General features: G+C 41.3%; 1 protein-coding gene across 1 annotated transcript in view; it reads left to right on the top strand.

The window, feature by feature from the left end:
- LOC132830920 (integrin beta-3-like) overlaps positions 1-12,528 on the top strand; it is a 94,875-nt gene that overhangs the window by 32,572 nt on the left and 49,775 nt on the right. The window contains exons 3-4 of the mRNA XM_060848870.1: positions 1,426-1,624; positions 7,641-7,893. Coding sequence (XP_060704853.1) covers positions 1,426-1,624; positions 7,641-7,893 — 452 coding nt within the window. The remainder of the gene's footprint in view (positions 1-1,425; positions 1,625-7,640; positions 7,894-12,528) is intronic.

Raw genomic sequence — 12,528 nt, 5'->3', positions numbered from 1 at the left:
GACCATGCTTCAGCACCTCAACTGATTAGCTCCTAGGCTTATGCCATGTGGCTTCCACCCTGAATCACAGAGAAACGTTTTCTATCTACCATACGTATCCATATAATCCCATTTCCATCCCAAGACATGGAATATGGGGTCTCCAATACTACCATCATCTGAACTTATTGTGGTATCACTTCAAGAGTGACATTTCAATATGTTGATGAGGAAGTCATCAAGATGTGGTCAGCAATCATCACAGTCTAGCCTACAGCTAGAATGTTCTTGCCAATAATACATATTGAACTTTTATAGTGAAACTGTCCACTGGTCAATCTTGTAATGAATCTGCCAAGATAGCAATGTCCCCAGCCAACAAACTGAGTTTTACAAAGAGCAGACTGAAGTGTAATCCTGTAAAGATATATTTATACTGCAGAGACAATGCATCACAAACCAATAAAGGAATTAGAAATGTCATGCTAAGAATTATTGAGGTGGTTTGACATGTTATAGATTTTGGAGTTGGTTGTTTATCTCAACAGAGTGTAAAATTATCTCAGAAATTTTGGCAAGCCAATATATTGGACATTAAAAAAATTTACTGCTCAATGAACCGAACAGGCAATGACAGTTACTAAAATAGAAACTGATCTGGTTTTGGGGATCCTGTATTTAACAATTATTCACCACAGTACAGTTGACTGTTTTAAACAATTTATCTAAGTGCTGTCACACTCGTTCATCAGATATTTTCCACCAACTTTGATCTGATCCTCCTAGTAGACCTAGGATCATGACACAGTTCCTTGAAAAGGTATAGCTCAGCTTAGTAACCATTGGGACAAAGGGAATGGTAGGGAATTTATAAACCTATTACACACATCTGTACTAAAGGTTGATGCTGACAGTTATGCTAAATGATGAAAATAAAACAATACCGGGGAATTGCAAGCCATGATCCGGCATAAAGACTGTCCAGTGAACCAATGTCCAATCCATTACCTTTACTCACCTGAGGAAATGGTAAAGGGATATTCATAATCGTTCCCATTGTAAAGGGATATTTTTAATGATGCTCAATCTCAGTCATATTTGGAGTGCCTTTCAACTTATAAAATTGTAACATGCTTTTGAGGGTGATTGTCACTCTGTGAGGATTATGAGTAATCGCCCCGTATTTTGAAGGTCTCTGAATGAATGTGCCCATTCTAAACTGGAATTATTAGTGGTATAAATAGAAACACTTATTTTAAACTGGCATTGAGAGCATCTAAGGGGTTTGATGAGTCTGATTAGCTGCTTCCATCTCAGAACAACAATGCAGGATGTACTATTCCTGTCTTCGTTCACAAGTGTTCTTTATCATGAACATTACTTTTGCAGACTCTGTTATAAGTTATATTTTTATTTACAAAGAGGATTTTTTTTGACTCATTTCAGGACTTTGGGAGCAGCTCTTCACGGTGTGACCTCAAAGAGAATTTAATCCAGAAAGGTTGCGCAGAGAATGCGACCGAGTATCCCCAGAGTTATTTCCGAATTGAGAAGAACTTGCCCCTCAGCAGCAAAGGGTCAAGTGACAATCCGGAGGCGATTGTGCAATTTTCTCCTCAAAAGATCAGCCTCAGCCTGCGTAGAGGTATGGACCACACAAGAGCTACATCTCATGTTTCCTGCACATTTTTGTCTCTATTCTCATGTCCATTTCTCCCCTCTGTGGGCAAGGGTTGTGAGAACCTCCCCTAAGTCATGCATCTCCACCTTCGCAAGCAATCCCTGAACTTTCCTTAGTGGCTTGATCACTGCAACTTATATTTCTAATGGAATCAGTAACTCCTGCGATCAAATTTACCATTGGTAAGTCAATGTTTGTCTTCCTGGATAAAGTGGGAGCGAGTTTGAGTTCTCCCTTAAGCTACAGCAATGCAGACCAATTTGGATGGAAACTCTGAGGCAGTGGCTGAAGTGACATTTTACTGCCCAAATGGAGAAAGACTCAATGTGATGACCCTGTGGAATTCATTGCCACAGAAAGTGGTTGATGCCAGACTATCATGTGTTTTTTAAGAAGGAGGTAGACATAGCTCTTGTGGCTAAAGGGATTAAGGGATATGGGAAGACAGTCAGAAAGGGTAGCAAGGTTTATGATCAGCCATGAGGAGCTGAACGGTCGACTCCTGCTCCTATTATCTATATTTCTATGGAAGAAAGAACATGTTTTAATTTAGTACCTTTTACTACCTCAGAATCATAAGATATAAGAGCATTCTACCCAACAAACCTACTCTGCCATTCAATGTGATCATGGCTGATGTGATAATTCTCAATTCCACTTTCCTGTCTTTTCTCTGTAACCCTAGAATCCCTTAGCGATTGAAAATCTGTCTATCTCCATTTTTAATATACTTAATGACAAACTCTCTACAGCATTCTATGATGAATAATTCCATCGATGTACAATTCTCTCAGAGAAGAAATCCCTCCTCCTCTCTGTCTTAAATACGTGACCCCTTATTCTGGAATTATACCCTCAGGACCGAGACTCTTCCCCAAGGGAAAAGAACCTCTTCACATCTACCTATTTATCTTGTATGTTTTAATAAAGTAATTTCTCATTTTTCTAAATTTAACTGAGAACAGGCCCAATCTAATCATACTATCTTCATAAGACAGTCCCTCCAAATTGGATATTAGCCTAATGAACCTTCTATAGATTGCCTCCAATATCAATATATCTTTCCTTAGATAAAGGCCCAAAACTGTTCACAGTATTCCAGCTGTGGTCAATTGTGTGCCTTGAATAGCTTTAGCAAAGCCTCTCTGCTTCTATTTCTCATTCCCTTTAAAATAAAGGCCAACTTTCTATTTGCTCTCCCTATTACCCACTTTACTTGCAAATTATGACGAGACTTCCAAATCCCTCTGTACTACACCTTTCAGCAATCTTTCTCAAATTAAATAATATTCAGCTCCTCTATTCTTCCTGCCAAAGTGCAAAACCTCACATTTCCCCACATTGAATTTCATCTGTTTCCAAGTTTTTGTGCACTTGCTTTACCTGTCCAAGTCCCTCTGCAGACTCTTTGCATCATCAACAACACTTGCTTTCCCATATATTTTTGAGTTGACTATAGTACATTCACTTGCCACATCAGTGTCATTGATATATATTGTAAATAATTATTGTTCCAGCACTGACCCCTGTGGCACTACACTAGTTACAGGTTACCATCTGAAAATGCCCTCTTTATCCCAAATCTGTCTTCTATTAGTTAGCCAATCCTCTATCCACACTAATATACTACCTGCGTACCATGGGTACTTACCTTCTTAATTCATCTAATGTGCCTTCTGAAAATCTAAATACTGCTTTCTACTGCTTTCCCTTTATCTATCTGCCTTGTTAGCTCCTCAGATAATGCTAATAAATTTGTCAGGCTTGATTTCCCTTCATGAAGCTTCATTGACTTTGTTTGATCATGCAATTTATTTCTAAATGGTCTTTTATTACATCTTTTGTAATAGGCTCTAACATTTTTTTTCAATAATGACATTAAACTAACTATATTCTAGTTACCTTTCTTTTATTTGCTTCCCTTTGTAAATGAAATTAGATTCCCTACAATATGGAAACAGGTCCTTTGGCCCAATAAGTCCACACTGACCCAGTGAAAAGTAATCTCACCCAGACCTATTCCCCTACCCTATATTTACCCCTGACTAATGTACTGAACACTATGGGCAATTTAGCATGGTCAATTCACCTAACCAGCATATAGAGTCATAGAGATGTACAGCATGGAAACAGACCCTTCGGTTCAACTCGTCCATGCTGACCAGATATCCCAACCCAATCTAGTCCCACCTGCCAGCACCCGGCCCATATCCCTCCAAACCCTTCCTATTCATATACCCATCCAAATGCCTCTTAAATGTTGCAATTGTACCAGCCTCCACCACTTCCTCTGGCAGCTCATTCTATACACGTACCCCCTCTGTGTGAAAACATTGCCCTTTAGGTCTCTTTTAGATCTTTCCCCTCTCACCCTAAACCTATGCCCTCTAGTTCTGGACTCCCCAACCCTAGGGAAAAGACTTTGCCTATTTACCCGATCCATGCCCCTCATAATTTTGTAAACCTCTATAAGGTCACCCCTCAGCCTCCGACACTCCAGGGAAAACAGCCCAAGCCTGTTCAGCTTCTCCCTAAAGCTCCAGTCCTCCAACCCTAGCAACATCCTTGTAATTCCTTTTTGAACTCTTTTAAGTTTCACAACATCTTTCCAATAGTAAGGAGACCAGAATTGCACACAATATTCCAACAGTGGCCTAACCAATGTCCTGTACAGCTGCAGCATGACCTCCCAACTCCGATACTCAATAATCTGATCAATAAAGGAAAGCATACCAAACGCCTTTTTCACTATCCTATCTACCTGCGACTCCACTTTCAAGGAGCTCTGAACCTGCACTCCAAGGTTGCTTTGTTCAGCAACACTCCCTAGGACTTTACCATTAAGTGTATAAGTCCTGCTAAGATTTGCTTTCCCAAAATGCAGCACTTCGCAGTTATCTCAATTAAACTCCATCGGCCACTTCTCATCTTTGGATTGTGGGAGGAAACCCACACAGACACAAGGGGAATGTGCAAACAGTCAGTCACCTGAGGCAGGAACTGAACCTGGGTCTCTGGTGCTGTGAGCCACCATGCCGCCCAGATTGGGCAACAGGAGACTGAGAGTAGTAGTGGAAGGGATTTTCTCAAAATGGAAACCTGTGACCAGTAGTGTTCCACAGGGATTCATGCTGGGACCACTGTTGTTTATGATATAGATAAATAATTTGGAGGCCAGAATAAAGTTCATCCTGATGTTCTTGATAATAAAATAAGTACTACTGAAGTGTAGACACTTGTAATGCTAGACATGCTGTAGCCCATTCGAAATGTAATGTGTACAATACATAACAAAGAGCAAAGAAAATGACAGCACCGGAACAGGCCCTTAGGCCCTCCAAGCCTGCACCGATCCAGATCCTCTATCTAAACCTGTCACCTATTTTCTAAGGATCTGTGTCACTTTGCTCCCTGCCATTCATGTATCTGTATAAATACATCTTAAATGGCGCTATTATGTCCGCCTCTACCACCTCTGTTGTTAACGCGTAGCAGGCTACCCACCACCCTCTGCATAAGGAACTTCACACACATCTCCCCTAAACATTTCCCCTCTCACTTTGAACTTATGACCCCTGGTAACTGAGACCCCACTCTTGGGAAAAAGCTTCTTGCTATTGACCCTGTCTATACTGCTCATGATTTTGTAGACCTCAGTCAGGTCCCCCTCAACCTGTCTTTCTAATGAAAATAATCCTAATCTACTCAACCTCTCTTCATAGTTAGTGCCCACCATACCACTCAACATACTGGTGAACTTCCTCTGCACCTCCTCCAAAGCATCCACATCCTTTTGGTAATGTGGCAACCAGAACTGTACGCAGAATTCCAAATGTAGTCAAACCAAAGCCTTATACAAGTGTAACATGACCTGCCAAGTCTTGTATTCAATACATGCCGTGTGCCTTCTTGACCACTCTGTTGACCTGCTTTGCCACCTTCAGGGAACAATGGACCTGAACACCCAGATCTCTCTGTACATCAATTTTCCCTGGACTTTTCCATCTACTGTATAGTTCACGCTTGAATTTGATCTTCCAAAATGCATCACCTCTCATTTGCATGAATTTAACTCCATCTGCCATTTCTCTGCCCAACTCCCCTTCACTGTCTACTACTTCACCAATCTTACTGTCATCATCAAACTTGCTAATCAAACCACCTATACCTTCCTTCAAATCATTTATCTATATCATAAACAGCAGTGGTCCCATCCTGGATCCCTGTGGAACACTACTGATCACAGGTCTCCATTTTGAGAAACTCTCTTCCACTACTACTCTGTCTCCTGTTGCCCAGCCAATTCTCTATCCATCTAGCTAGTACAGCCTAGACCCCATGTGACTTCCATAGGAGAAAACCATTTGTCCCTTGTTTCTAGTCCATATTCAATAATAGAAGATTAGTTGATCTGCTTGGGATTTTAACTTCACTTTTCTGTCAGCTCTCCTGTAACCCTTGATTCCTTTGTCAGACAAAAATCAGTATAACTCAACCTTGAATATATTTGAATGATCAATCCAGTACCACTCTCTGACAAGGAGAATTCTACATAATAACCACTCTCTGAAAATGAATCCTACTCAAGTTAATCTTTTTTTGATCTGTGTCCCCAAGTTCTAAGCTCCCCAACCAAATACACATGTGGGTTCACAATTCAGAAAGATGGAAGAGAAACAGGTTTACACAGACCAATGGGAAAGACTATTGACAGGATAAAGTTCCAAAGATCTCACGTTCAGATTTCAGTAATAGTTTAAATTATCTCTCACAGTCTTTTGTAATTTTTTTCCCCTTCAATTCAACATTTAATCAAGTAGACCTAAATCATGTTAGAATTCTTTCTTTTAAACTTTAATGCATTTCCATATTTTTCCTCATCAAGAGAGAAGGAGAGATGGATGCTTTTGGTTCGTAGACTCTAGAAGTTTCTCTCACTGCTGTCCTAACTCTAATAACTTCTAATAATCTGCAGCTCAACCAATCAGAGGGTTAGGTTGAAAGGAAGGGCTGATGAAGGGCTTTTGCCTGAAACATCGATTTTCCTGCTTCTCGGATGTTGCCTGACCTGCTGTGCTTTTCCAGCACCACTTTAATCTAGACTCTGGTTTCCTGCATCTGCAGTCCTTGTTTTTACCCATCAGAGGGTTGTCAATAAACAGACTTTCCTTTCTCAAAACACTCTCAGTGCCATTCAATCGCTGATTCTCTCTCTCATTGTTTCTAAAATCAACATTGTCAGGCATAACAAAGAAAAAATTGCACTTAATTTTCAAGTTGGAAAACTCTCCTGGTAATTATTATTTCGCAATCCAACTTCCACTTCACCTTAGTCCCTTATAAAATGAAAATATGAGGTCTCACCGATGCTTTGTGTGTTTGTTGTAAGTCCTCTACACTATATACTGCATCTCCTTTACAATAACATGGACAATGCTATGCCTTCCGTCAGTGTATGCTGGCTGCCAGATTTTTGCCAGCCACCCAAAATATCTTTATCCTTTTGCAGTGGTGTCTTTAATGGTGCTGGAATCCCAGGGCTAGTAATCCCTCAGACTTTCCCAGTGTTGGCTGCTGGGATATCCAGCTGACAAAGGCCCTCAAAGGAATGAGCACCACTGAACAAGGGAGGTTGGGATGGTGGGGAGGGAGGGCAAAAAGGGCTGAAAGTGTTAATACACAGGAGTGCCTTGATGATGTGAAATGGACTTGCAGACAAAGCCTCATGAAGGACTGAGGCCTAGCATTCAAGTCCTTCTTGTAGTCTCTGTAAGAATGTCTATCATAATCTGAGACTGCATCCCATGATTCTGGACCTCCCTCCAACTCCCAAATTCTTCTTACACCTATCATGTCGAGCCCTGTAGAATTTTGAATACCACATAGTAAGTGACTAATTCTGAAGAAGAGAAATGTTTCTTGCCACTGATCCGGGATTCAGGATGTTTTCTATAAGTTTCTGTTTTCTCACTTCCCACAGGAGAATCCACATCATTCACAGTCCAGGTTCGTCAAGTGGAGGACTATCCTGTGGACATTTACTACTTAATGGATCTCTCATTCTCTATGAAAGACGACTTGAAAACCATTCAGGAACTTGGCACAAGGGTGGCTAAAGAAATGGCTGAAGTCACCAGCAACCTGCAGCTGGGCTTTGGAGCTTTTGTCGACAAGCCAGTCTCTCCATATATTTACATGACCTCAGAAGCAGAAATCGAAAACCCCTGCCTTCAGTAAGCAAAGAAAGACTCATGTTTATATTCATCATCTTCACTAATACCATTGAAAATGGCACAAAGTGTGTAGGTAATGGTTCTCAATGCTCCCAACACTTGAGAAATCCTTGTAGACGGTGTCGCAGACTGGTGCTAATACTAATAGTAACAATTAATAGAGTCTTAAAGTTGTATAGCACAGAAACAGACCCTTCCATCCAACTTGTCCATTCTGACCAGATGTTCGAAATTAATCTAGTCCCATTTGCCAGCATTTGGCCCTTATTATTCCTATGCGGGGAGTTGATGGCCAAGTAATATTATCTTTGGGCTATTAATTCAGAGATCCAGATAACGTTCTGGGGACCTGGGTTTGAATCCTGCCATGGCAGTTGATAGAATTTGAATTCAATAGATATCTGGAATTGAGAATTTTATGATGACCATGGATCCATTGTCGGTTGTTGGATAAACCATTTGGTTCATTAATGCCCTTTAGGGAAGGAAATTGCCATCATTACCTAGTCTGGCTGGCATGTAACTTCTGACACATAGCAATGCAGTTGACCCTTAAATGCCCTCTGTGCAATTAGGAATGAGCAATAAATGCTGTCTGGCAAGTGTCATCCAGCAAATAAATTTTTTAAAACTTTACATACCTATCTAGATGGTGCTAATAACACCATGGTCATGGGCTCAATCCCCACACTGACCAGGTTCGTCACTGGGGTTTAAAAGTTGCAGGTTCAAGCTTGCAGGGTATGTGTTTATGGGCAGCACGGTGGCTCAGTGGTTAGCACTGCTGTCTTGCAGCACAAGGGACCTGTGTTCAATTCCAGCCTCAGGCAACTGTCTGCGTGGTGTTTGCACATTCTCCCCATTTCTGCATGGGTTTTCTCTGGATGCTCTAGTTTCCTCCCACAGTCCAAAGATATGCAAGTCAGGTGAATTGGCCATGCTAAATTGCCCATAGTGCTAGGTATCAGAGGGAAATGGGTCTGAGTGGGTTACTGTTCGGAGGGTCAGTGTGGATTTGTTAGGCCAAATGGCCTGTTTCCATACTTTAGGGAATCGAATCTAATGGTTTTAAATTTAGATTAGATTAGATTACTTACAGTGTGGAAACAGGCCCTTCGGCCCAACAAGTCCACACCGACCCGCCGAAGCGCAACCCACCCATACCCTACATTACCCCTTACCTAAAACTACGGGCAATTTAGCATGGCCAATTCACCTGACCCGCACATCTTTGGACTGTGGGAGGAAACCGGAGCACCCGGAGGAACCCCACGCAGACACGGGGAGAACGTGCAAACTCCACACAGTCAGTCGCCTGAGGTGGGAATTGAACCACTGTGCTAACTACTGTGCCACCGTGCCACCCACATGTTGTAACTGTGCCCACCTCCACCACTTCCTCTGGCAGCTCCCATTGTATAAAAACATTGCCCTTTAAGTCCCTTTTAAAGATTTCCCCTCTCACCTTAAACCTATAAGAGGTACAGTTAGATGTATATGAGGTACAGTTAGTAAGTTTGTAGATGACACCAAAATTGGAGGTGTAGCGGACAGCGAAGAGGGTTACCTCAGATTCCAACAAGATCTTGAACAAATAGGCCACTGGGCTGAGAAATAGCAGATGGAGTTTAATTCAGATAAATGCAAAGTGCTACATTTTGGGAAAGCAAATCTTAGCAGGACTTATACACTTAATGGTAAGATCCTAGAGAGTGTTGCTGAACAAAGCGACCTTGGAGTGCAGGTTCATAGCTCCTTGAAAGTGGAGTAGCAGGGAGATAAGATAATAATGAAGAATGAGTTTGGTATGCTTTCTTTTATTTGTCAGAATATTGAGTACAGGAGTTGGGAGGACTGCATTGTTGATGGTGCCATTATTTAGATGACATTTTAAACCACGGCTCCTTCAAGTGTGAGATGAAAAGAATCTTAAGGGCTACTTCAGAGAGAACCAAGATAATATCTTCATTATCCTGGCCAAAAATTATCCCTCAATTAACAACACTGAAAAGTAACAGTTATCTGATCATGATCATTTTGTTGCATGTGGAAGCATTCACTGCACTAATTAGAAACTGGGTCCCCTGTTCTACAATGGTGACTACTTTGAAAAGTTGCTTTGAGGTTGTAATGCCATCTCTAGCCACTTCTATCAGCTTGCCAGCCCCAAAACTATCTTACCCTCCCCTAAACTGTTCACAGTGTACAGGGAACATTCCCTGCATGACACCCTGGTCCACCCCTTGTATCATTCTTAACACTTCCTCACCTCCCCCACCACCAACTCCCATGGGACCTTCCCATGCAACCATGGCAGGTAACAGTTTCTCTTTTACCTTCTCACTCTTCAGTTTCCAAGGCCCCAAGTACATTTTCTCGGTGAAACAGCAACTTAGTTGAACATCTTTCAATCTTATCTACTGCATTTGCAGCTCAAAGTGCATTCCCCTTTACATGTGGGAGACCATACAAAGACTGAATGACTACTTTACAAAACAGCTCCACTGTGTCCATATCGATGATCCTGAACTTCCAGTTGCTTGCCACATCAATTAAGCACCTTGAACATGTAGTAACAACTCTGATTTGGTTCTGCTGCAACACAAACACTTCATTTTCTGCTGGATCACTTCACTTAGGACTCAGTGTTGAGTTTGACAAGCTCAGAATATTGTCCTCCATTTGATTAAAACACCCACAATGTCACATTGTGTCTTCGTGGTTTTTATCTGAGTGGAGCTAACCCATTTGCTTGTTTTCACACCTAGCATTAATACCTATTTTACATCTCAATAACTCCTTTACCACTATTTGCACTCCCTTTATCTGTCACTCTGGTAACCCTCACCATTTGTTCCATGTGTACTTCTTCCCATCCCATGATTTTTCAGCCCCCTATAGTTCTAAAGAAGTCATACAGACTCAAAACATTAAGTCTGTTTCTCTCCCCAGCATATTCTGTCTACATTTTTATAATTGCAAGACTTCCCTTATTTCTGGAAATTTACATTGCAAAATAAAAATAAAGGTTATGATTTTAGAAAGCAGACTTAATTTTACTTGTGCACCCAAGCTCAAGTTTAGATCAAGTTCTTTTATTATTGAGCCACTGGTCCCAGCACCATTTTTGTTCACTTTGTCTGAACCCTCTCCAATCCATCCATAATCTTTCACAGGAAGACTACTCAATAGTGGGGTGGCATGGTGGCTCAGTGGTTAGCACTACTGCCTCACAGCACCAGGGTCCCGGGTTTGATTCCAGCCTCGGGTGACTGTCTGTGTGGAGTTTGCACATTCTCCCCTTGTCTGTGTGGGTTTCCTCCCACAGACACAAAGATGTGCAGGTTAGCTAAATTGTCCATAGTGTTAGGTGCATTAGTCAGAGGGAACTGGATCTTGATGGGTTACTCTTCAGAGGGTCAGTGTGGACTGGTTGGGCCAGAGGGCCTGTTTCCACAATATAGGGAATCTAATCTAATACAGCAGTAAACTAGTACTACCAGTGAGTGTACAGGATTTTACTGTCCTTTTCCAGTGTATTACTGAACATGTACAATAGCTTCAACAAAAATAAAGTGCTGGAGAAAACCAGCAGATTTAGCAGCCTCTGTGGTGAGAAAAACAGAGTTAATGCTTCAGGCCAATGATCTTTCATCAGAACTTTATGTTTCTGGCATTTTCTGCTTTTATTTCAACTTTCCAGCATTTGCAATATTTTGGTTTGTACACAATAGCTTCATATTGATTGTGACAGTCTTATTAAATGATATGACCACCCAACTTTTGCTAATCGATGGCTCTTCACTATCAGCAATAATAATTTGTTTGTATATTATATTTTTATGCCATGACTCATTGGGTACCGTGCAAGTGGATAGGGTTGTTAAGAAATCAAATGGTGTTTTGGCTTTCATTAACAGGGGATTTCGTTTAAAAGCTGCGAGGTTTTGCTACAGCTGTACAAGTCCCTGTGAGACCACACTTGGAATATTGTATCCAATTCTGGTCGTCCTACTATAGGAAAGATACAGAGGCTTTGGAGATGCTGCCTGAACTGGAGGGCTTGCCTTATGAAGAAAGGTTGAATAAGCTCGGGCTTTTCCCTCTGGAGAGAAGGAGGAAGAGAGGAAACCTGATCGAGGTGTACAAAATAGTGAGAGGAATAGATCAGAGTCAATAGCCAGAGACTATTCCTCAGGGCAGGATTGACTGGTACGAGAAGTCATAGTTTGAAGATATTAGGAGGAAGGTATAAAGGAGGCATCAGAGGTAGGTTCTTTACGCAGAGAATTGTGAATGCATGGAAAGTATTGCCAGCTGTGGTGGTGGAAACGAAGTCATTGGGGACATTTAAGCGACTGCCGGACATGCACATGGATAACAGTAAGTTGAGGGGTGCGTAGGTTAAGTTATTATATTTTACATTAGGTTAAGTCTCAGCACAATATCGTGGGCCTAAGGGCCTGTTCTGTGCTGTACTTTTCTATGTTCTGTGTTCTATAAATCAAGCCTCACTGTAAATGTTTTGATTGAGATGCTGTATCAACCTCCAAGATATATAGAAATAGTTTGAAGTTTATTTACATGACTCAAACATCATGGAACTTTGAACTTTCAACATCCAAGTTGTCATAG

The sequence above is a fragment of the Hemiscyllium ocellatum genome, chromosome 32, assembly GCF_020745735.1.
Source record: "Hemiscyllium ocellatum isolate sHemOce1 chromosome 32, sHemOce1.pat.X.cur, whole genome shotgun sequence".
NCBI classification, from domain to species: domain Eukaryota; kingdom Metazoa; phylum Chordata; class Chondrichthyes; order Orectolobiformes; family Hemiscylliidae; genus Hemiscyllium; species Hemiscyllium ocellatum.
The sequence above is the reverse complement of the archived record's forward strand: the minus strand, read 5'-3'. Positions and strand labels throughout refer to the sequence as shown.